Below are 24,717 nucleotides of genomic sequence, written 5' to 3'. Positions count from 1 at the left end.
AAATTTCCTCAGAAGGGGCTGTGTTGAGGAGGCATGGAGCTATTCAAGCATGTTCACAGATGCTTCTGCAATCAAAGCTCTCAATAATCCTCCTCTTTTGTAGTGAAGGGTCTGGTTCTGACTGGCAATTTGTTGCTTTAAGCTCTCTCCATTTCCCCACAGTACACAAGAAGCAAATCCTCCTGCACAGCACAGGCTCATCACTCAATGCCAGGCACTTGTCACCTCCAGTGCAACGAGCACAGTGACTGCAGACACCTCCTCCTCCTCAATGTGGAGTTCCCAGAATACTCCAGGCCCCAGCCTCTAGAGACCCAAAGTGCCTGAAGTGGGACAGCAGGACTTGGAGAGCTGCTGCTGGATGAAGAGTTCTTGTTGCCAAGGGCCTGGGCTGGAAACCTGGGTGCAAACACTCAGCAATGCTCAGCTCTCTGCAAACAGCAACGGGCTGAGTGTCCAGATCTGCCAGAGCAGGCGGCTGTGAGCACAGTGCTGACAGACTTGCTGTGAGGGGGCAATTAATGGTGATGCTGGCAGAAAAGCTTCCTCAAGGCTGGCAGCTGTAGAGGCATTCATTGTAAGTGTGAGAAGGAAAACCACACGCACATTGAGGTCTGGCAGCACACCTTGTGCCTCTGGAAAACCCTCCGGCCTCAAGACTTCCCCCTTCTGTCACAGCATCCCACTAACTGCTATCATCAAAGGTCACCAGATGCTTCTTCCATAACATTTAGTGAATAGTCAAGGGAGCAGGACGGAGTGGAGGCAGGGGGATGGTGAAGGATAAGGAAACACTCAAATACCTGGGGGAACAATAATCCTGTTTTGGAGCCAGGACTGCAAGATGCTGTTTAAATGACTGTTGCTTTATGGAGCAGTTTAAAGTCTGCCTGTTCTATCTGCTGACCTACACTCAGGCCACCACTGAGTTCAGCCATGTCCCCTCTCTCCGTGCCTGCTCCATCCCTCCATGGTGTGCCATTGTCACACTGATGGGTGCTGGAGCATTTGCAGCCACCTCAGTGAGGCTTCCCAGGCCATCAAGGAAACCACCAGCAACTGATTTCGCTGTGATCAGTCCAGAATGTCATTTATTTACATCATATCAGTATTAAAACTGAGTTTGAAGGAAGGCTTTTCAGCTGCTGCCAGTGGCTGAACGCTGCTGTAACACACCATCACCAAAATGAGAATGGGTCAGCTACCAAAGCTGTTGACAATGCCCAGCTACACTGAAGCAAAGAAGAATTATAAAATCCTGGAATAGTTTGGGCTGCTCAAAGCACAACCCAACTTTCTCCTGAAAGGATAGAGAAAACCAAGGGCATTTTTTTTCAGTTTTCTTCAAATTCAGAGAGAAAAAATGACCCTTCTCTTGAAGAAGCTTTTTCTGATGAGCATTTCAATGAAAAATGGGAAGAAGCAAGAGATCCTGCCAGTGGGAGCATGCTGCGGGCGGGGGTTGGCTGTGCCGCGACTCATCCTGCTTCAGGCAGCCACCCAGCCCCTCGGGGAAGGCACCAACGGGACCACAATGACGGGGCAACGTAAGGAAAGGAAAAAGGACAAAAAAGGCACATAAGACTCAGGCTAGACGACAAGGAAATAATTTATTTCCAGGGCCCAGAAAGACCTTGAAAAAATAACAAGGGTGAGGAAATCAACTTTCTAATTTCATTTGGGTAGAGAAACAGAACCGAAGTGACTCCATCAGACACGGTGGCAGCTGCCGGCTCCTCCTGCGGGGGCGGGCAGGGGGTGCGGGCAGCGCGGCGCGGCCGGACCGCTCGGCACCGCGCTCCTCCCGTATTTACACGTGGGATAGGAACTAAAACGCAAGCGTGCGTGCATGTGCGCCGGGGAGCACGGGCCGGGCAGGGATGGGGGAGAACCCGCTGGGAGGGTTGCTAAACACGTACCCTGTCAGACCCCATCTCCTAGGACAGAGCCCTGCTATTGCACAACACTTGGCTGGAGGAAGGGCCAGTGCCGGAGGGGCCTGGGCACGGCTCTGCAGCCCAGAGGGAAAACACGAACACGTTCCTGAGGAAAGAGAGGGCTTTCTCCGTTCTCCTGCTTGGAGGTGCGGGGTGTCACCTGCTTGAGACGGCGTGGCCAGAGCTGGCACTCGAGGGCCCTGCTGTGTCCCCAGCATCATCACAGTGAACCAGCAGCACGCTGGGCACAGGTGCCAGCCACAGCACCCATCGCCTCCTCGGCAGGACCAGAGAGGCCCTGAGGAGCGAGGAGCTCCTGGTGCCAGTATGAGCCAAGCTGGGGCTCTGCACAGGGGCCGTGGTGGCAGTGGGCAGGAGCAGCCGAGGGCAGGCACTGTGGCAAAGACAGGTCCTGTCCCTCTCTGCTGCCGGGTCTCGTGCTGCAGCCAAAGGACCAACGCCAGCAGCCGGGAAGCAACACACAGTAAAAAAATGGACACGCATGTACATTTACAGTTAAACCGTCTCCGAGGAGAGAAAACAGTGCCTGTGGTTAAACTAAAAGGACAAACCCAATGACAAGCCCAGGATGTGTCAGGCCTTGGGAGACTGTATCAGTTACCTATCAATGATATAATTGATTTTTTCCCAACATGAACAGATAAGGAGCTGCACCAGCCAGGCCGGCCTGAGATGCTGTGTGAGGACATCACGCTACAGGCTGTTCAGTTTTCTCTGTGGTAGTTGGCGGGCTGGGAAGGTACTGGGCACCCAGTGCTTTCCTCCAGCATCATCTGCAGCCTGAGGAGCAATGGCACATCCCACTGGCACCTTCCTGACCTGCCTCCCAAACCCAGGGATTACATGCAAAAGCAGTCCCACAGGGAGCTCATGCTGGTTTGCTGCAGGATACTGTGCCAGGGTGGGGACACCGTGGGTACCCCGAGGTGCCACAGACCTGCTGCCCAGCCTGCAGCCAGCTCAGCCCCAGAGCAGTGCCAGCAGGTTCTGGCCTCACACATGTCTCCTGGGAATGGCTGTTCTGTTGCTAATGCTGATGCTTTGCTGCCAGCTGGGTGCAAGCAGGAATTATTCCTCCCAGCCAGGGGCTGGGGTTCTCCTGCACCCTGCAGCAAGGTCCTCCATGGGATGCAGCTCTCCCCCATCCACTGTGGACCAGGGAGCACTGATGTCCTTACACCATTTGGTGGCAGCCAGTGCCTGGCTGGGAGCCCTGCAAACCCCAGATCCTGTGTGAGGAGCTGGCAGAGCCCACCTGGGGGTGCTGCTCTGGGCCCCTCCAACAGTGCGCCCCAGCTGCTCTGTGGCTCAGGCCACAGCATCGCACCTCGGTGACAGGTGGGACCATCCCTGTCTGTCACTGGGGCTGTGGGGCACACCAGGACTCCACAGACAATGTCTGCTCTGCAGGGAGTGTTGGGGATCCCCTTCATATCACCAGCACGTCTGTGATCGCAAGACAGGGGTGAAGCAATTGCTGCACTGGAGGGAAGCCTGGTTTGAGGTGAGCGGGCATTCTGTGCAGGATGTGATCCCAGCGTGGCATCCTCCCTCCAACACCATGCCGGCAGCCGAGAGGCCCACGGGGAGCAGCGAGAAGGAAGACTTCAAAAAGCAAGTAAACTTAGGAGGGGAAAATCTGAACAGAAGTTAAAAGCTTGTTTCCCTCTGCAAGGAAAGCTCTTAAAGAAATCAAAGCTCTTTAAATGCTCTGACTCAAGTGACAAAAACAATTTAGACAACAAAAGGCTCCCGGTTTGCTTTTCCTCTCCTGGATGGGGATCACCGAACAGATCTATTTAAATGATAATTTGTGGGGGAGAAACCCTCTCCAAACCCTCTTGAATTAGATTTTCTCCTTCTTAAGTTAATGCGTAGTGCTTTAATGGAGACTGGCTTTGAGGAGCTGAGGACACCCCAGTGGCTCCTCTGGGCTCCTCAGCCTCCCCCTGTGGGTGTAGAGCCCACCCGAGCTGGAGGCAGCTGCAGAGGAGCAGTCGCCCGGTGCCCACGGCGCTGCCTCTTGCCGGCAGCCAGTCTGGCCCAGGGGCACACGATTCCCGAGCGGCAGCTCCCGGCGTGGAGCCCCAGTGCAGGAGGCGCCCAGAGCCCGCGGGGTTGGAGGGGCAGCTAGGACTCCTCGCTGTCCTCCTCGCCCCTGCGCCCCGCGTACAGCGCTGCCAGCTGCCGGAAACGTGGCCCCCAGCCCCCCAGGTAGGAGAAGTCCTGCTCTGAGCCGCTGGACCAGGTGTTGATGGAGCTCAGGGAGGGCACTGGGGAGTCCGAGCCCTCGAAGGCATAGGTCTGGAATGAGTCATAGGGCGGCACAGAGAGGTCCTCATCCGCCTGCTCCACCTTCCTGCAGATATAGTCTCTGAACACAGAGAAGTCCAGGTCTGGGCTCTGCACCCACTGCGGGAGGGCATGGAGCTCGGAGGCTGGGTTTCTGCCCGGGCCCCCCTCTCCTGGCCCCCCACCTCCATCACCAGCTTTGATCTCACTGAAGTCGTAGAGGCTGCGCAGGGCTGACATGTCATAGGCCTCTGTGTCCTGCTCACCACCCCCTTCATCGTTGTATTTGATGACATTGTCCCTCATGTCCTCGTCATCCTCAGAGGTCAGGTGGCTTTTGTGGTGTCGCTTCAGCGTGAGGATCAGAAGGACCAGCACTGGGAAAGGAAGAGACAGTCAGATGGGTGCAGAGTCTCAGGGAAGCTGTGCTCCTGCAGGGTGAGGACAAGCCCTGCTTGGTGGCAGGTGTGGAGGCACAGCACCTCCCGGCACTGGGAGCCCTGCCGGGATGCCAGACGGTTCCCATCAGCCAGGCTCATCAAGCGGCAGCCGTGCCACGTACTGGCTTGGAGGGAGGTTTGCCCGGGCCCCAGGGCAGACTGGGAGCTTCCTTTGCCAGAAGCGTGACCACCAGGAAGCGATGGATAAACACACAGCTGGGCAGACAAACGGATGGGTTCTGCAGAAGATGAGTAGGAAAAGGGGGTGCATGACTCACAGTAGCAGCCAAATGTTGGGTGGGTGAATGTGGAGCAGATGGCACAGAGCCTGAGCAGCGAGCTGCAGCTGTGTCCTGGATCATCATCCATTCAGCCCATCACCTTTAAAGCATCGATGTGCACTTTATTCGTTTGGGCAATTAGGCAGAAATTTGTTTGCACTGCGTTGGAAAATGAAACCAGTGTAAAGTGCACCCTGTGGGAAAGGGTTTTCTGAACAGAGATGCAGCGGTAGCCAGGGAGTGGAGCTGTGCCAAGGAGAGGAGACCTCACCAAACAATGCACTGGCTCCTGCAGGTGTCTGGACAGCCCTTAGAGCCAGCCAGGAGCCAGCCCTGGGGCCAGAGAGGGCGTTCAGCAGCTGCATCCATCAACTGTCCTGCACTAAACCTGAGGGCACTGCAACACCCCTCGCTCAGAGCCCCTTCCCACACAAGCGCACACTCCCCGTGCCCAGTGAAGCTGTGCCAGTGTGGCAGGCAGCAGCATTCCCAGGTACAGGTCCTGACCTGGGCAGCACTCTGCTTTGACTGCAGCCCAGCTCTGCGTCCTGCCCACACACTCACACATGCTCTAACGCTGACCTTTTCAGGTAAGAGCACACCTGTGTGCCCCACACCTGCCACCCCTGCCCACATGCTGGGAGCACACCCCCCCCTCCATCTGCTGTGAGACGCCTGCTGTCAGTACAGCATGGCAGCTGGCAAGCAGCTCTTGGCTCCTGCCCGTCCAGGCAGGGAGCGAGCCAGCAGCTCTCCAGGCTCTGCTGGGCAGCATCACACCTGCCTGGCACGGGGAGCTCTGCTCTGGCTGCCGTGTGGAGCCCAGCATGCAGGAGCTGTGGCAAACATGGGAGCTTCCCCACTGGTTCCCCCCAGCATGGGCTGAGGTTCATGCCCCCATGCTGCAGCTACCAGGGAGGAGACGGAGGCAGAGGAGCCTGCTCTGTGCCCACAGCACTGTGCTCAAGCACCTGCCTGCACACATTCATGTGATGCTGATGGAGTGGAGCTGGGACAGGACAGGAAGGACCTGGGGGACAGGCAGGCACTCACCAACCAGAATGAGGACACAGACCAGCAGCGCGATGAGGGCGCCGGGGCTCAGCGTGGCTGACACGACGTAGGCTGTGCTGTTGCAGGACTGGATGGCCCCATTGCTGTCGCAGCCGCAGACACGGATGGTCAGAGTCCCTGTGCTGCTCAGGGCTGGGGGGCCGCTGTCCACCACCAGAATGGGGAGCAGGTACACATCCTGCTCCTGGCGATTGAAGCCCACTCTCTGTGTGTGCACCGCTGCCGTGTTGTCTGCAGGGAACAAGCAAAACCGCAGCAAAGTCACCCCCACATCAGCCTGCAGGACCTGCCATGAACTCCTCCGTGCTCTGGATGAACAGCAGCTATTCCTGCACCACCTCCAGCAGCTATCCTGAGAGAGCCTAGGGCTTCCCCTTCCTCCATCTCATGGACCCAGCTCATGGCTCCCTGGCACGGCAGCCCCTCTGCAGTCTGAGTGCCTGAACATGGCCAGCTCCACTCCAGCACGTTCCCCTTTGCCAGCAGCACCTCATGGGAGTGGGTCTGGCACAGGAGCAGCAGCACATGATTGTCTGAACCACGCTGACGAACAACGCAGGTGGCACAGAGAGAGGGGAAAAACTTCCAAAAGACCCTCTGAGAGTGGCACAGAGTCAGAATCAGGATAAAAATCAATTGCTGACATGTACACAAGAACAGACAGGGTCTGCAGGTGGCACTGAGACTGCAAGAGCAGACACTGCTTCCAAAGCCAAGAGCCATGGGTGAATGGTCCTGCCTCAGCCAGAGGGCCAGATACCCCAATGATCCTCTGTAACTCCTGAAGGAGCAGGCAGAGCTCCTTCCAAGCCTCCCAGCCAAGTCAGGCATCCTCCTCCCCATCTGCTTACACCCTGCTGCTTCAGGGGCTCAGCTGGCACAGCACAACTCGTTAAGATCCCATTAACACAGCCACTTCACGGGACCCTCCAGGGCCCTGGTGTCAGTGATGAACCCAAGGAGCAGCTGCTGCCGACCAGGAGCAGGGAGGGAGGGCAGGGGCAGGGACTGACACTGGGATTGACTCCCTGCTCAGGGGTGCTGCAGGCTGCCAGCCAGCAGCAGCATGGGCAGGATGGGGCTGAACAGCAGGTGACAATTGCAGCCAGGTGTCACACGCCGCTGCCGACTGTCTGCAGTCTTTATCTAATAAACCATAGATTGGCCCACTCACAGCAAGGTGCTGCTGTCTACGGACTCTCCTCATCAGACCTGATTTCTGCCAGACCATCCCCTTTCTCTAGGAATCAGCTTTTCCACTGGAAAAGACATCTACTGCAACTCTGGCCGTTGGGCTGCTGCCACCACGGAAATTGCTGTATGGATTGGGTGCTGCAGGAGAGCACATGGGGCACAGTGGGGACAGGAGGAGAACCAGGATGCAGGCATGCACTGAGTGCAGGATGGGGAAGATCCACTGGTCAGCCAGGAAGGAGATCCCAGAGGCACTGCATGGCAACTGGGGCACAGCACAGCACAGTCTCCTGTCCTGCAGGACACCTGCCACTGTGGCTGAGACTCCTGGAGCAGCACGTGGCAGCAGCACCGTGGCAACTGGGCAGAGGTGTCAGGAGGAACAGGAGGCTGAACGAAGTGTGGTGGCAGCAACATCTGAGAGCTGCCTGTGGCCTACCAAGGATGAGCTAGGAAAAAAACCTATTGTTATGCTAATCGTTTGCACAAAGGTAATGAGATCTCATTTGGTGCTGCTCCCCCCTCCTTGCTGCAGCATAGCAGGGAGATATAAATAATGTTAATGGCACCATCTCAGCAAGAGGCCAGGACTAACTCCTAGCTAGCCCAGCTAAAAGTAAGCCTCAGATACCTGGATCGAGTGGAGATAAAACCACAGGACAAAAAGGACAGACCAAAGTGCTGTAAGAGAGCAAGGCTCTGGCCACAGCCCAGGAAGGTCACCTTTGCTGTCACTGTCACACCAGTCAGGTCACCAGCCTGTCACTGGGGTCAGATCCTGGCTCAGAGGATCCCCGAGGACACAGCCCTGCACCTCCACTGCAGCTCAGTGCAACCCTCACCCGGGGCTGATGGAACACAGCGCTTGGGAACTCTCCCAGCTGCTCTTCAGCACTGTGTAAAAGCAGGGGTAGCACCAAACCTCTCTGGAAATGCAGCAGGAGGCTGGCAACTCCCTTCTGTTTACAGCCAGCTCCAGCTCCTGTTAGCGACCTGCGACAAGGCATGCTGTATTTTTAGAAACAGTCTCTAGAAATCAAGGGGAACTGCACATACAAGTGGCAGAGCAGCAGGCACCAACCTCAGCTCAACCCAGACAGCTCAGGCAGCCCGGCACCACTGAAAAAGAAATATTGCCACCCACCAAGTCAAAATAAAGAAGCTGGTACTTAAATCTAACAGCAGCATGACAGGCAGGTCTGCTCAGAGAAACCTCGTCTCAGGAAGGGGCTGAGAGTTTGCCCCGTGACCCAAAACTTGATGCAAGGGAGTAACAAAAATCACAACTACAAGCACTATTTTAAACATCATGAAACTATGTTTTCTCTCCTGAACAGGGTGACAGGTGCCCTTCCTCCAGGAGAGAGATCCACAGAAATTTCACATGTACACCAATGAAACTGCTCACCAAGGCTAGACAGCCAGAGCCCAGCCTGGCAGGGACCACCTACCTCCAGCACCTGCCCATTACCCCCTGCTCCCCACCACCATGAGCTCTTCTCTGTTGGGTTGTTACTCACAGACTTCTGTGTTCCCCTCTGAGATACTCCAAAAGAAGCAGTGCTGCTGCCATATGATTGTAGTCCTTTTTATCACAGATCTGGGAAAATTTTGCCCTGATTGTGGAACATGTATGCTGGAAAATGCATCCAAAGCAACCTCCTATAAAACAACTGTCGTTCCTCTTGGTGCCGTTGTTTCTTTACATGTAGCTGACCCATGGCAGCTGCTTTGGGATGTGTTTTGGTGCAGATTTGTTTGCATTGGCACAGCCCAGGCAGCCCTGGCCTCGCAGCCCTCGTGTCTCTTCCTCCGCAGCAGCTTCCTGCCAAATCCATTTCTGGGGTGATGAGCTGAGGAGCAGAGCTTCTCAGGAGCAGCACTGGAATGTGAGCAGACGTTAATCCACAGCTTTCCTGAACAGACGAGTCTGGGTCTCCACACTTGGTTTCCTGCCCAGTGCCTGCAAAGCTGCAACTTCTGCTGCAGTCACACCATTCCAAAGGCTGTGCTGAGTGTCCTCTGATGCCCCAACCCAAGCCTTCTATTACCACTGCCTTCTTGCTGCACGAATTGACATTTTCTCCATAGGTTTCCTCTGTCACCCTCTCTCTGATCACGCAGACATTATCCTGTGTTACATCACATCACCTTGTGCGGCAGGGCAGGAGGTGGCCCCTCTGTCCACCTGAGGAGCAGGTAGGTCACCGGACAAGGCAGGAACTGATGTGAGCTGAGCACACAGACACTCATCAATACTGCCCTAAGAGGAAAGTTTAGAAGTGCAATACACTCTGGTGGGTAGCTTAACGTCACTAGGAGTAGTAAAATAATTAAGTCTCCCAGACTCCCTCTCCAAAGAGGCTCTTGGCAGCCTCAAAGACAGAACTAATAAATCCTTCTCATAACTCAATCTCAAACAGCGCTAGAAGAGCAGGAGGGATTTTGATGTCCCTTCCCTCTCCCACACTCACAGGGCCCTGTGAGCATCTGTCTTCCCCTTCTCCAGCAGCTGCTCTGCTGTACCCGAGCCTCGGAGCACCGGCTCTGGGAAGGAGCACCCAGCATCCGGCTGGGCCTGCGGGCACACTGCTGCCGGAGCTGCCTGAAGGGAGCAGACCTCCTCCAGTCCCAGCTGGTGCAGCTGGTAGAAGAAACGTCCTGTTTTTCCTTTTTTTCTCTTCCTTCTCGCGAGTTCTCTGGGTACCAGGCCACAGCACCACTGCTTCTCCTTCGCTGTTTGCTCAGCCCCGAGGAGATCTGATGCTCTTTTACACACACACCCCACCCCCGCCCGGGTCAAATGAGCATCTGCACTGCTTGTGCTGAGAGGGGCATCCCTGTGGGGCTGGAGGAGGCTTCCTCTATCCTCAGGCAATCCTCAAATCCTAACATTGTGTTTTTGATTGTTAGGGTTTTCAGATCTTCTATCACCCATTACACGCTCTTAATGAGACCTGCAGAGAGTTCAGACATCTGCTTGCTGAGCCCTTGAGCCCTGGAGTCGGTAGCTCCATGTGTCACTCCACATTACCTAGCACTCCTTCCAGGTTGCCAGGCTTGAATGCTTTCTACCATCCCTTCCAACGCAATTAGCATTTCTTGGAGAACACGATTTCAGGTTTTAATTGCCTTTGATCCTGCTGTAATCAATTTTCTCAGGCCAGAAAGACCCAGCAAAAGGCGAGTTAGGAAGCAGAGGATGGCGAATGCCTTTGGAATGGCACCAGTTGGATCTTAATGTGGTCAGCTTCTCTAATTCAATATCTTCCTTTAGTCACTCCATATGATGGGCATCGTCTTCCTGGATCATTGCTGTTGTTACCACAGGTGACATTTATTCCTTGTCTGAGGAATCAGGAAGTGTGTGAGTGCTCCCTCAGACAGAGAAAACGCATGGAGAGACACCCATAGGCAGTAGTGCTGTTTCCAAAAGCCCAATTCTTGCAAACCACCTGTAACTCAGCTATGTGGTCACCTGCAGGGACACCCTTGGTTCTTGTGTCTCCAACCTGGAGCACCAGAGCCAGCTTAGCTCTGTGTGCCACACCCAGGAACTCCGGAGGGAGCCTTGAGGCTGCTGGCAGCTCACAGCCCCCCAGGCTCCCCCAAGCAGCCCCACCATGCCAGGTGCTCCTGCCTTGCCCAACTGCAACAGGAGTGCTCCTGAGTGGGTGCTGGTCCCCACCCTGTTGAGAACAAGTCACTTCCCGAGGTGGCTTTCTGGTGCCATGAAGGAGCCAAGTGAGGTAGGTGCAAAGCAAAAGAGAGGATTTAAGCAAGAGCTTAGCGAATCCATCTGTGCTGACATCCATCAGTGTCACTCCTTGGCTGCAAAAGCAATATTTATAAATCACGTTTCAAAACTGGCTACAAATTTGTACAAAGAAACAGATGGGCTGGTGGTAGCAGTTTGTCACCACTGATATTTATACAGGGGAGTAGAGACAAGTGCAAGAGGGGTGAATGCAGGAGAGGCAAGCAATGGGGGAACACAAGGAAGGATTCAGCAAGGACACCTGGGAGAGCAGGGGCAAAGGTGAGTGTACCCAGGGCAGTCAATGGACTGGAGAAGGGGGCAGAAATCAAAGGGAGGGAGATGGCACCAAGGCATCCTGTTAGAAATGAGGGGTGCCTCCATCTGCACAGGCAGCCACCTCCGCTTGCTGGGGAAGACAGCACTGCTCAGCAATTGGGAGGGTCTCCAAACACTCTGGGAATAACCCTGCAGCAACAACATTTGTTTTCCAAGAGCAGGAGGCGGGAGGTGATGCCAGCTTTTACTCATTTTATGCAGTGTTACACCACACAAAAATCTCGAGGGATCGTTTAGCACAAAGAATTACCCTGTGCCACAAGAGCCTCATCCCACTCAAGAGAGCAGCAGCTCCAGAGGAGATGTTGGCACACGTGTCCTGCTTCTACTGCAATGCCAGCTCTTGGGCCACTGCTGGTGGACCCCCACACAGAGCCGAGGAGCCAAGCAGCCCCCGCTAAGCCCCATACACCCCCAGCCACGTGCCCTGCCAGACGAGCAAAACAGTGCTGGTGGCTCTGGGATGGCAACCTGGCCATGGCAGACACGCTGGCCCAGAGCTGGGAGCCTCATGAGGGTCTGGGCAGGGATGGACACCCAGGTGTAGCTCAGCATGTTCAAGCACATTTTTGTAAGGTCCTTCAAAGAAAGTGGGAGAAGTTAATTGCTGAGTGTGGGGCAAAATCTTGCTGAGGATTAAAGCCTGTTTACGTCATAAGAAGCAAAGGTCTTCTGAACAGCTGCCCTGGAGCAGAGGGGGAGGGACTCAGGCCAGGGACAGCTGTACTACTCAGGACACAAAGCAATATCCAGCCTGGCTACCATCACATCTGAAGCTTTTCTATTTTGACTATCCCTAATAATGCTGAACCAAACTGAGCAAGCAGGATCTTACGTCAGCAGAAGACTCCTTTGATAAGCTCAGAACAAACTAAACCAGGCTTTTGATGGATAAAGCTGCAAAAGCAGAGAAAGAAAATGGTTTCAAAAGTAAACCAAAACCAAAGAAGAATTTCAATGTGGTCTGCTGGCCCCTGTGACAAGCATATGCACATGTGGCTGGAGAAGGTCCCAGTACCTGCAGGGGACCCTGCGGTACCTACTGTTACAATGAGCACCTTAATTCACCCTAAACACGAGTCAAAAATAAGAAGCATCCTGGTAACTACTCTTCTGGATTGTTACTATCCATACAAGTGCAGCCTGACCTGACAGCCTGCAAAGCCCAACAGCAGCCAGGCTCAGCCAGCAGAACCTGCATGGCAACCCATCGCTCACAGCAGCATTGAGTCACCCAGGATGAGCCACTGAGCCCAGGGATGCAGAGAACCCCAGCTCTGCTTGACTGCACATCCCAAAGGAGAGGATGAGCCTCAGGAAACACAGGAACTGCACCCCAGAGCCACCACCTCACAGGGAATCAGGCTCTGCAGGCTGTGTCCCAGAGAACCCACCATGGCTGTGGGCTGGCTGCAGCATGGCCCCACTGCCTCCCAGGGCTCTTGAGCTGTTCCCATTTGTCAGGGGCACAGGGCTGGCCATCCACATGGCAGCCCCAAGATGACCCATGCTCCAGGATTTACCTTGGAGAGGGATAAATCATAATGCTCAAAATGGGAGTGTGTTCATCTATAAATCCACATCATCTCCTTGCCTGCAGGCAGGTTGGAGATTTCCCATCAAGAAAGGGACTGAGAGCCCTGAAAATACCAGAGGCTTAACCAGACAGCATAAGAGGAGCTTTGTAGCTGCTTGCAGCAAGGAATAAAGCTGGCAGAGCCTCCTTGAGGAAGTCCCACCATTTCAGGTTGACAAGAAGCTCTGCGACATACCCGAAGCACCCAGAGCTGGCACAGAGACACCATAACCCATCTCCCTCTCCATGGCCAGAGGTGCTGCTCAGCCTGAGGGATGCTGCGCCAAGGGTACAGCAGGACTTACCCTGGATATCCAGCAAAGAGAAATGGTGGTTGTTGGTGGCCTCAGGCGCCAGCGTGAAGTAGAAACGGTGGCCGCTCTGAGGCTCATCCCGGTCCACAACACTGATTGTCTGGATCAGCTGTGGGGAGAAGGCAGAGGTGAGCACCAGTGCTGCCTCCACAGCCTCTCCCAGGGTCCCACGTGCAGGGTCCAGCCAGTGGCATCGCCGGCTGCAGCCACAGAGAGGGACGAGCCTTCGACCCTGCAGACGGGCTCAGTGGGACCAGCAGTGACTCCCAGTGTGACAGGGGCTGCACAGGAAGACTCGGGCAGAAGGGGACAGATGGGCAGGCTGGCACTGGTCCAGAGCACTGCCTGCAGCCCAAGACCACGGCTGGGGGACACTCGCTACCTGGCCTGGCTTGGCATCCTCACACACAGCAGCTTCATAGGGTGTGGCGAGTTCAGGTGGATTGTCATTGACGTCCAGGATACGGATACGGAGAGAGGCCCTGGACACCTGGGAGTGATTATCTGAAACAGAAAGAGAAGCAGAGCTTCAGGACAAAGCACCAACTGCTGCTATCAGGGAGCAAACCCCCTCATCCCCATCTGTCCAGAGGCCATTGTGGCTGCTGCCAGCTCCAAGGGTCACACAGCACTGCGCCACTGCCTGCCTGTGGCACAGACTGTCTACAGGACAGCAGCACCTGCAGAGCATGGTTCAGCCTCACTACACCCTGTAAAAGAAGCCCAACTACTGGGCTGTGTGCCAAGGACTCCTGAAACACCACCTGATCTACCCCTGGAAAACTGGAGCAGCCCAAAGCTAGTGCCAGCCACAAGGGTCAGCCATCCACTGGTGAGGATCTGTGCTGCAGCAAAACAGCATCAAGATGGGACAGAAAACTTGGATGTGAAATCACCCCCTGACCTGGATCCTGATCCATAGGTGCTCGAGACTGGCAGCAACATCTGAGGTCTGAGAAACAGAGCTGGGGATATTAAACAGCTGTGATGAACTAAGGGCACAGGTTGGTGGTGAGATCTGTCCTTCCACCTCTGCTGTGCCCAGGTGACCCAGGATCAAATGTGCCCCATTGAGGCATGAGGCTCTTGCCCAGGGTTTTTATTGCCATCAGCAACTTGAACTTAAACACAGCACCATCCGCCAGCTGGCATGAGGGGGTCACACAGTAAGATTGAGGGCAGCCCTCTCACCCTAGCTCTCACCAGCCCAGCTTCCCACAGGCAGTGGTCCTGGGGACCCCCCCCTCCCTTGGGGTTCCCTCTGCTCGTGGGATAGGGCAGCATTTATACCTCCACTCACTGCAGCATCACTGAGCTGCACACACACTGCTGAGGGAGACGGAGCCCGTGCCATAGGATTATAAATCACTCTGGAGGGCCTGATGTTTGCTGAAGCACCTCATATATCTCCAGAAATGAGAACTCTCTCTTACTCCATCTCCTTTGTTTTACCCAGAGGCGGCACCTGTGACAGAACTAATGCTTCTCTCCACGCTCAGGCAGGAGTTCTGCTGCCTGTTTGTCTATAACATTAATACTGGCCCCAACAGATCAGGTGGGGGAGGGCCCAGGGGAGAGGAGATTTAGCGCTGCTCCATAATTAGCCAGGAATCTAAGCCCCCTCCCCAGAGCTGCCTTCACCCGGTTCTCACGTTATCACTCCCTCTCACCCAGACCAGCTGCTCTGGTGATTAGATAGTTGTTTTTGGGGGAGGGAGGCAGAAGTCGTGACTAAAAGCCTGGAACTATGTGTTATTTTAAAAGGCATATTGGTGCAGTGAAATAAACTGCAACTGCTTGCAGGAAGAGAGAAAGCGGGAGGCAGCGGGGTGAGAAGGGAGCCCGGGGAGGCGGCGGGGTGTGCGCTTGATGCCCACAAAGGAGAGGAAAGAAAAAGGGTTCAGTTCCTGCTAGAAGGAGGATGACAACATTTCATCACCCCCTCCTCAGCCCACAGGAAGATGGATAACCATCCCCGCTGCTCAGCTCTGGAGCAAGCTGGGACTGCTAAGAGAAAGACAAGGAAAGGCAGAAAGAGAGGAGAGGAAGTAGAGCCTGCAGAGAGGAAGAACCCAGGACCCCAGTGCTTCCCCTTCTTAACTGTAACCCAGAGGACGAGTTCCTCCCTTAGTGCCCCACAGTGTGGGAGTCAGCTGTGAGCAGGAGCCAACCCCAGTGCTGCCGAACCCTCCCCAGGACCTGTTGGGATCATGCGTGCCAGGTCTGGACATCCAGGTGACCCTGAGCAAAGCAGCTTCTCTTCGAGACCACCTCCCACAGCCCCCTGAGGAGGGACATGATCAGTGTGTTCAGAGCCGGGCAGAAGCACGGGGCTGTGCTCTCCCCCAGCTCCAGCTGCGGCTGCCGGGAGCGCTTTGAGCCACGCATGCGAGCGGGGTCACGCACCCGCCTCGGCACAGAGCTGGGGACCCGCACCGACCCCCTCCCGAGCCAGGGCTCACGTCCTGCATCCCTGGGCACAGCTCAGAGACAGTGACCTTTCTAAATGCACCCTGTCATACAAAAGCTCTCCTCTTGCCCCTTCAAAAACTGCTGAAGCCTGAGGCTCATGCTCACTCCTGCCTCAGTGACGGGGTCAAAATTTGACGTGTCCAGGAACATCAAGGTTAGAAAGGCAACTGCTGCACTCTTGTCTACCTTTCCAGTGAGGCACACATCAGCTTCTTTTTAATTTGGCTGTACAATGTATATTTGAAGGTTTCTCAATACTTTATCAACTTCCCTCTTCCTCTGAGCCAGTACCTGGATTTACCAGTGGAAAAAATGAAAAACGGTTGGATGTATTTGAAAAAAGTTATCTTCAAAATATCTGAAATATATTTTCTGTAACAGTGCCATAAAAACTGATATTATGATGGTCAGAAGTGCGATTAAGATTGTTGGAGCACATCTGCGATGTAAGGCACAAAGCACTCAACTAACACAGGATTGACATCTGCGAGGTCAGAAACTCTGGCCTGTGCTTTCTCTACCTGTGGGCACGCACCCAAAATTCTCCAGCACAGGAACAAAGGCTCAGCAGGCAGATCCCAGAGCCAGAAGGAGAAGCAGAGAGGGTGGATGAGGCTGTGGCGTAGGTGCTGCAGGCACCTGCCCTCTCAGGGCTCTGTGAGCAGCACCTGGCTTGTGGTTGGGGTGAGGGCAGCACGTGCTGGCTGAGGGCAACAGGAAGGGAAAAAAGCCATCTTCCATTGCAGCGTCTCTCCTCGGTATTCCAGCTCAGCTGACTGACATGCAAATTAGTTTAATTATTTCTTCTTCTAAAATAAATTATATTTTGCAGTGGCTGCAATATGTTGTGTCAGGCAAAATTACATTCAATATTTTTAAACTAATTGATGTCAGCCTTGAGAAAACCTGATTGACAGCAGCGAGAAAGCTAGGCTGCTACCTAAACGCTTTCCTAAATTAAAATTAAACATGCCGTTTTTCTGCATTTCCTTCAGGAGTTGGAAGGCTATTAATCTGAAAAGACTGAGGAAAGAGACATGGAAAATACACAGAACAAGAGGGAGATGCTGGAAGCACAGCCGTGCAGTATGGGAGCTCCAGGCTGGTGACTGGCAGCTGCCTTTGCCAACAGGGGAGGAATTATTTCAGAGCCACTGGAGCTGCCGTGTGTGGGGGACGGAGCTCTGCCCAGTGCTTCCATACTGCTGCATCTGTGGCTGCCTCAACACAGCCACCAGCGTGGCTCAGGGCATGCCAGCCAGACACCCCTGCCCCGGTGCCACGTGGCAGAACAGGCAGGGCTGGGACAGGACTGGCAGGGATGGGACAGGCAGTGCCAGGATTCTGGAGCATGAGATGGTCACAGTCCTGCTGCACGGTGACACTCAGGCCAAGAGTCAAATGCTCCAGGGGAATCTTTATCCACATCCCAGAGTATTTCCTTATTTAATTAATCATGTAAGTAAGCAATCTGAACAGGACGATATTCTCCTCTTAAATATTCAGATGCAAAACACCAACTTGCCCTCTCCCTGAGTCGCAGACAGCTGAGTGCTCACAGGACTGACACCGAGCAGCCCTTGGCAACTGCTCAGCAATGCTGTAGCTCTGCAGCAGCAGCTCCCAGGGATGGATGACAGTGCTTGGTCACCCCTGCTGTGGCAGGAAAGGAGGGGACTTGTGGTTTCTGTTGTGCCAGGAACCAGCCCTTATTCCTCCAGACCCTCACACAATCTCACAATAAAGCACTTTGCATATTTACACCCAAACCTCTCCTGTGGAGCTCCAAATCCAGCACATGCCATTTGCCTTCCTCCCCAAACACCCAAAAGTGCTCAGCAGCTTCTCTGGGTCTGAAGAGAGCCCAGGAGACCATGGGCTGCCACATGCAGCTGGAGCACCTGGAGCAGCCCAGCTCAGGGACACTGCTGGGCACAGCATCCAACCCGCTCTTCTGTGTCAAGACCAAATTGGTACAATACTGAATTCAAAATTTTTACATTAGTAAGGAAGTCAGAAGATGCAGGAGTGGAATTTATTCCTCACTATCTCAGCAAATTGGGAGAACAAAATGCAGAACAGAAGACTGGGATGTGCCACTCTGCTCTCCAGCCCTGATGCCACAGCTCTGGGGCACAGGGTGTGTTTGTAGCTGTTGGTGCAGCTCCTGCCTGCAAACCAGATTGCTGTGCCAAGGACAGAGCAGGGGCATGCCAGGGGTATGACTCGTCTGACAGGTGGCTGTATCAGAGGCTGGAGCTGAAAACGTGGCTCCCAGCTGAGGGGAAGCAAAGTGGAAGCAGCAGTTAAGCCAAGTAACATATAAATGGCTCTCACCTCTCCTGAGTCCTGCCCAAACTCAGCAGCATGAGAGTCATTAAACTGCATCCAAACACAATGCTCTGATTAAAGCCAGTCTCCAGCAGGAAGATTTATCATCTCAATTACCAGCAGTGGACACAGCAGTCAAGGCCTCATCATTTTACATGAGCAAAGAGGAAAACAGGAAGAGAATCACTAATATTAGCCCAAGGAAGGTAAACAGCTTGCGAGGGAGATGAAGATTTATCTGTGGGAATGCTTGGCCTGGTCCCAGGCTAGATTAGCTGAACAGCCCCCATGCTTCCTGCTGGCTGCCACGCTGCGAGGCCAAACACTCTGCTAGTCCCCGGCCAGCCAAGGCAGCTCCTGGCTGGGGTGGCAGAGCTGTCCCTTGCTCCTCATGCCAGCAGTGAGAAGCCCAGACAGCTCATGGGCACAGCTGGGCACCTTCTGCAGCTTTTCTTACTGCTGTCAGGGGCAAAAACACTCTGATACCCGCAGGTGGGACACACCCTGGACACGGTCTGTGCTGCAGCAGCAGCGGGTGCCAGACAGGGCTCTGCAGGGTCGGGGCACAGCTCCTGTTTGGAGCTGCTCGAGCCCCACAGGCTGTCTGTGGGAACAAGTGCTGCCAGTGGGGCTGGCTGTCCTTCAGTGGTCAAATCCTGCCCAGGACAGGCCCGCCAGCAGACCAGGAGGGCAGCTTGAGGAGGCCACAGGGATGCCACATCTTGTTGTGACACACTCCAGGCCAAGTGACTGGTGCCATGGGAATCAAGCGGGCCCTGGCACCATAGGAATACAGTAGGTACAGTTTCCCACCAGTCCCAATGAGCTGAGGCACCAGGCACAATCCTGGGCAGCAGGACTCCCACTTCTTGGGTTTGTTCCATTCCTCCTGCCAAATTTGCATCTCACTGAGGAAAGAGAATATATGACCACTTGCCTCTGGTGGAGTTGGTGATATCCAACTGTGGCATCCAGCTGCACCCCATATGCCCATGGTGAGCATCACAAAGCCCTGCCAGCACCCCTGGCCCAGACACTTGTGTGCCAGGAACTGCACTGCTGGATGTGCTGATGCCAGCGTGGAGGCTCCCAGCCGCCCTGCATTCCACGCTCCCACTGCCATGGCTGATCCCACTGCACCAGGCACATCCCAACAGCTGCTGCACAGCCCCGCTCTGAAACCCCTCCATCACTCAGAAGGCTGTACCTTTACAACTGCCCTTTCTGCCAGAGGATTCAGACATAAATTGTACTTTAAATTCAATATCAGTCATTAATATTTCATGATTACAAAACGTTAAGGATAATGTCACTGGGAAGAATGTCTGGGCAGTTAAAACGGATGAGTCAGAGCTCACCATGGGAGAAGTCAGAGCACTGAAGAGTCTCCCTGGCTTTTGAAGCGATCCAGCCTGACAGGCTTCCCTGCCAGAGGGGAGCTGCAGCATTTACTGACTTGTTCTAAAATCCTAGCTATAGCGTGTAAATATTGTCCTTCTGATTCTTGTCACCTCACGTTTCCTGTGGATGCTGAGTTGTGCTGCAATGCCGCCATCCCCTCCTCCCTGCAGAGCCTCCCCATGGAGCCCCCGGTACAGGCCACAGCTCGGCTATGGGCTGCCCTCCCTGTGATGTGATCAGGCAGGGCTCACAACAGTGCCACAGCCAGACAGTGCAGGGGTCACTCCCGTCATCCAGCACAGAGCGAGACTGGGATGCACCACGGAGCCAGAGATATCCCCTCAGGGCAGTGGGGGTCTGGCCAGGGCCACTGACCTCTCCTCTCCTGGGCCATGGGGCCTATACCCTTGCCTGGCCAGAGTGGGTGGCAGGATCTGACCTCTGGGACCCAAGTTAGGCCTTGACCTGTCTCCTTGAACATGAACAGCAGCTTCAACACTCAAGAATGAGCAAAGAAACACTCACAGCAAAGCCCGGGGAAGACTCCTGCCCACAGACAGACAGGCCTTGGCACATGTCAGCAGGGGTAAGGAGGTGCTCTGCAGCCACAACAGCTCCCTGGTACCCACTTGCAGGGCAGAGGCAGAGCACAGCAGGGCCCAGGCTACCCTGGTGACTTGCACATCCAAAATACGGAAAATTCTGAAGAATATGGCAATGCCTTTCTGTTTCCCAGCATCGTGCCTGGGACATTCTGCTTCCACAGTCCCTTCCCCCTGCTGCAGTGCCAGGACCTCCCATCCATTCCTTCTGTACCAAGCCTGCACCTCCCCAAGCACACAGAAGGCATCCAGAGCTACAAACCCAGGTGCAGGTACAATCTATGAGTCCCAAACACTGAGAGCTCTGGCAGAAGTGAGTGCTGACAGTCCCCCAGTGCCACAGGGCTCCAGCTGACAGGACACCCACGCAGGGCCCATGACTGATCTGGGGAAGGCAGGTGATGTGAGCACAGCCCCCCGGGAGCCCCCGGTGCTGCTCAGCAGGTGTGAGTGCAGGCAGTGAGCTGCGCAGGGATGACTGGCAGAGACGGTGCAGAGATAACACAAATTTGATTAGTGTTCATCAAATATACTATTCGACCATGCTCCCTTATTAATGCTCGACTCAGGAAGAGTATTTTTAGGTTGTCTAGGGAGATGTCAGACTCAGTGCTGCTGCATTTATTTTTCTTTTTTACTTCAGCGTTGATTAACGCTTGTGTCTTGGCCACCCCCTGCGATAACAGCACCCATATTCCTCCTCCTGCCCCACTCCAGTTCTGCACAGACCCTGCTCCACACAGCATTCCTCCATCTCACCTGCTTCCATCGCCAGGACAGTGATGTTGTGCCACCCTGCTGTCTCCCGGTCCAGGACCTTTCCTGTCACAATAGCACCTGTTTTGGCATCAATGTCAAAGATCCTCTCAGCATCTGTGCTGCGGTCGATGGCGTACCTGTGACCAAGCAAAAGGGGGAAACCATGAGCAGCTGGATGTGCCAAGCCCACCCTTACCACCAGCCCCAGGAGTACTGGAATCTAACACCACAGGCCCTGGATCACTGCTCTCCTTGTCCTGTGCTGCAGCATGGTACAGGAAGGCCTGGTTTCTACCAGGCTGCAAGCCCAGAGCCTTCCACTAAAATTAAAGCGTGGCTTTTGGTGCATAAAGTGGAACTGTGCACAGACTTTGGATGAGGGGAACAACCTGCTCTGATGGGAAGCTTATGCTCTGGATAAAGAGTGCAATACAGAAATCGTGGGCTGTAACTTCACTTGTGACTCTGGGAAGCTTCAGTGCTGTAGGTTCAGGAAAAGCATGAACCAAGCTGAAGGTGGGCACCCCTGCTCGAGGAGCCCATCTCGCCTACTACCCTCTCTCCTGCTCCTGCCCCTGCATCCACTCAAGTGAGAGACCCAGAAGGCAGCACACAGTAGGCTGTAAGCCAGATGTGCAGACACCTCAATTGCTAGAGCTGGCACAAAGCACAGGATCTGGACTGAACCTGTGCAACTGGTGCAGCAATCCTGGCAGCAGAGGAGGGGGCAGCAGCCAGCATCCCCCATCAACACAGCACATCATGCCAGCAGCCCCAAGATTTGCCCTATTTTGAACTTCCCAGTCCCACAAGGAACAGGCTGATGAGCTCCTCCAGCTCAGACTGTGTCCAGCTGCTCAGCAGACACCCATCACAGGCAGTTCCATTGTGCTCCTTCAGCTGCTCCAGTGCTGCCCCAAACAGCCCCTCCTGAGGGTGGAACCCATGTACTCGCTGGGCCACCTCCAGAGGACATGATTCCCACTTCTCCCCAAGGGCAACCCCACAGCTCATGAGGAGTCAGACACCAGGTTTAGTCCTGAGCCTTCACCAGGACACCACAAATCCATGTGGCATGTCCTGCATTTCCAACCATTACACATGGAATGAAGCAAGCCAACATTAAATCAGGGCACAATGAGATGTGAGCTCCTGGGGGAAAGGGCTGGAAGGAAAATCTGATCCAGCTGAGGCCCTCGAGCACAGCCGTAGCACAAATAACACAAACCACCACTGCAATCAGAATTAGAAATCCAGAAGGCCTGCAAATCACAAACAATACAGCATAATGTTATTGTGTACAGCATCTTTCACACACACTGAATCCCAGAGTGCTTCACAGAATTAAATAATACAAGACAGCAAAGAGTACAAAGGATAAATTACCAAAAGGAGGGCTGTGAATAAATTAAAGCCTTCAGTCACATGTCCAACCACAGAAGGAAGATAAATGTAGGGACAAAGCACACTGGAAAGCTGGGGAGGTAGGACTGAGAGGCCACATTGGACAGGAGCAGAGCAGGACAGGCTCCAGGCTAGCAGGAGGTTCAGGACAGGGGAAGTGCTCCACGTGCTGCAGAGCAGTTTTCCAGCTGTGGGTCCATCATCCCCATAGCTCACAGCTAAGGAACATCAGCTCACCTTCTCCATGCAAGGATGACCATAGATGGCCCTGTGCTGTTCTGCCCCATGCCCTGGGACAGCACCAGCTGCAGATGGGAGTGCCTCTGGCAGAGCCCCTGTCCATCCACACAGCTCCATCGCTGATGGAGGCACACACAAAGGCATTCCCACACTGTTTAACATGTTATACAGTACCAGATTACATTCCCTAGCTCTCTCCCTTTCACAGATGGGGAGATGAGAGAGTAAATACAACAGCACTTACTTGTAGCCAAATAAAAACATTCAAAAGTCGCTATCTAAATTTCACTGGCACCCAGCCACCATCTAGCACCTATGTAGCTGACTTCCTCTTCCCCCCCTTGCATCTAGAGGTGATGGACATCTCTCACAAAAAGCCAGGTACAAGCTCATGTATCTCAAAACCAACTACTAGAGACTGCCTGCATTTTCTGCTCCAACTCCCAGCTGGCAGCAGAGCTTTTACAGGAACACAGCCAACTCCAAAAGGGACAGTGACACTGTCTCGGCATGTACTGCAGCCTCTCATCCACTCTCTGTTCACCCACTGCAAAGGAAAAGGAGAGGTCTGGCCACTCTGAATTGTAGAAATCAGTCTGATGCTCTGCTGGAAAGAGGAACAGAAACTGGGATGACAACACCTAATACCTTTCCAATAGCATAACTGATTTTACATAACTGCTTCCATTGTTCTCCCATATGACCCGACCTCAAACACGTCCTGCATTCCACTCCACTTTTCATACTGTTCAGTTCAAGATGGTACTTCACTCTCCCCACAGCTTCTCTGCCTTTCAAATAAGCACATGCCTGTTTTGATCACACTTCTGTCATTGCTGCATAAACAGAGACATCTGCAAAAAATATCCACACAGAAAAACCCAGTTAGTGATGGGAGACACCCCCAAGCCTGGATACATCTGACAGGGCTGCCTGCCCAACCAGAGGACAGGAGGATGGCAGGGAGTGTTCAGTGTAATGCCACTGGGAACCTGTTCTTATGCTTCTCATTGCTTTGCTGCTGAGGTTGTCTTCTGTCCCTTCTGAATGGTCTGCTACAGACACGCTGCCTGTACCCCATGGCCAGGCACAAACCAAACCACAACTCTGATGCCTTTGTCATGCCTGCTACAGAGAACTGTCATCTTCTCCCTGCCACAGGGAAGGAGACAGAGCTCAGCACACTGCCTTGGCCACATCAGCAGGGCTGACCCTGCTGCCACTCACTGTGACTGTGGAGGTGGCCAATCCAGGTGGGTCTGCAGCTCTCTGGAGATATCAAAGGCCATGGAGGCTCTGGAGCACTAGGCTGGCATGGGAGCTGGGGACTGGGGGGGTGGCGCAGGGATGTCCACCCACCCCCCCAAAGCCACAGCCATAACCTGCTCAGAGCTGCAACAACAGACTTCACCTTCCAACAGCTTCCATCTCATCCCACGCTGGAGCAAGCAGCGCTTTGCTGTGCTCACTCACATCATTTTGTGCAACACAACCTTCACCACCAGTTTCTCCACTTCTACTCCAGCTTCATATTCACCCATCCCACTGAAGTCAAACGGTGCTTCTCACCTGGGAAGAGGCAGCATTTAATCCCTCGTCCTCCAGGTACTCAGGGACAGGACCTATGCTCATCTCTCCTGCAGCTGGCTGGTGCTCTGTATCTGGAACCGCAGTCCCCAGCTCTGATTGGGATGCGGACCTTGTACTCCATTTCCCTCTCTTCCTGCTGGCACTGCCTGTTGATGTGGATGTTACAAGTGACTGTTTAATTTCGACAGCTTTCTCAGTGCTCATCTTTCCCATGAATGCATTTCTCAAGCAGTTTGTTTCACTTCTCCCTCGAACACAACAAGAAGAACATTTTATGCCATGTGTTTTGTTAATAGCGAGCTTTTCAAACACTGTATGAAAAGCTTTTTGTTGTGTTTGTTTTTTCCTCCTCTCCCTTTTGTATTGAAGCAGGTTGTAGTTCTTGCTGTGCTGTTGGAGTCTACAAAATGCCCATGTCCAACACGTGTCTCCGGATTTGGTGAATGCCAAACAAGAATATCTCTAAGAACCTTAAATCCCAAGCAACATCTTCCCAGTGCTGATAAAGCCTGGAATGCACACAATCAGAGCACAGGCTCCTACTGCAGAGAGAAAAACAAAAGCCTCCCAATACAGCCTCACACACACAGACAGTCTATCACTGTATTACTTCATACAATGGCTCAGCTGAGAAAAACTGCACTATGCCCAGAAAACACACAGCTAAAGCCAAAAAGCCAACTGGAAACTAAA

The 24,717-nt window shown here is 53.9% G+C and overlaps 1 protein-coding gene across 1 annotated transcript in view; it reads right to left on the bottom strand.

The window, feature by feature from the left end:
• Positions 1–1,591: 1,591 nt before the first annotated feature.
• The window catches only part of CDH22 (cadherin 22), a 51,458-nt gene continuing 28,332 nt past the window's right edge, over positions 1,592–24,717 (bottom strand). The window contains exons 2-6 of the mRNA XM_039563638.1: positions 20,791–21,010; positions 13,608–13,729; positions 13,217–13,334; positions 6,025–6,276; positions 1,592–4,627 (exon numbers count right to left, since the gene is read on the bottom strand). Coding sequence (XP_039419572.1) covers positions 4,089–4,627; positions 6,025–6,276; positions 13,217–13,334; positions 13,608–13,729; positions 20,791–21,010 — 1,251 coding nt within the window. The 3' untranslated portion in view covers positions 1,592–4,088. The remainder of the gene's footprint in view (positions 4,628–6,024; positions 6,277–13,216; positions 13,335–13,607; positions 13,730–20,790; positions 21,011–24,717) is intronic.

The sequence above is a fragment of the Corvus cornix genome, chromosome 20 (assembly GCF_000738735.6).
Source record: "Corvus cornix cornix isolate S_Up_H32 chromosome 20, ASM73873v5, whole genome shotgun sequence".
Lineage (NCBI taxonomy): Eukaryota > Metazoa > Chordata > Aves > Passeriformes > Corvidae > Corvus > Corvus cornix.
Note: the sequence above shows the minus strand (reverse complement) of the source record. Positions and strands in the feature narration are given on the sequence as shown.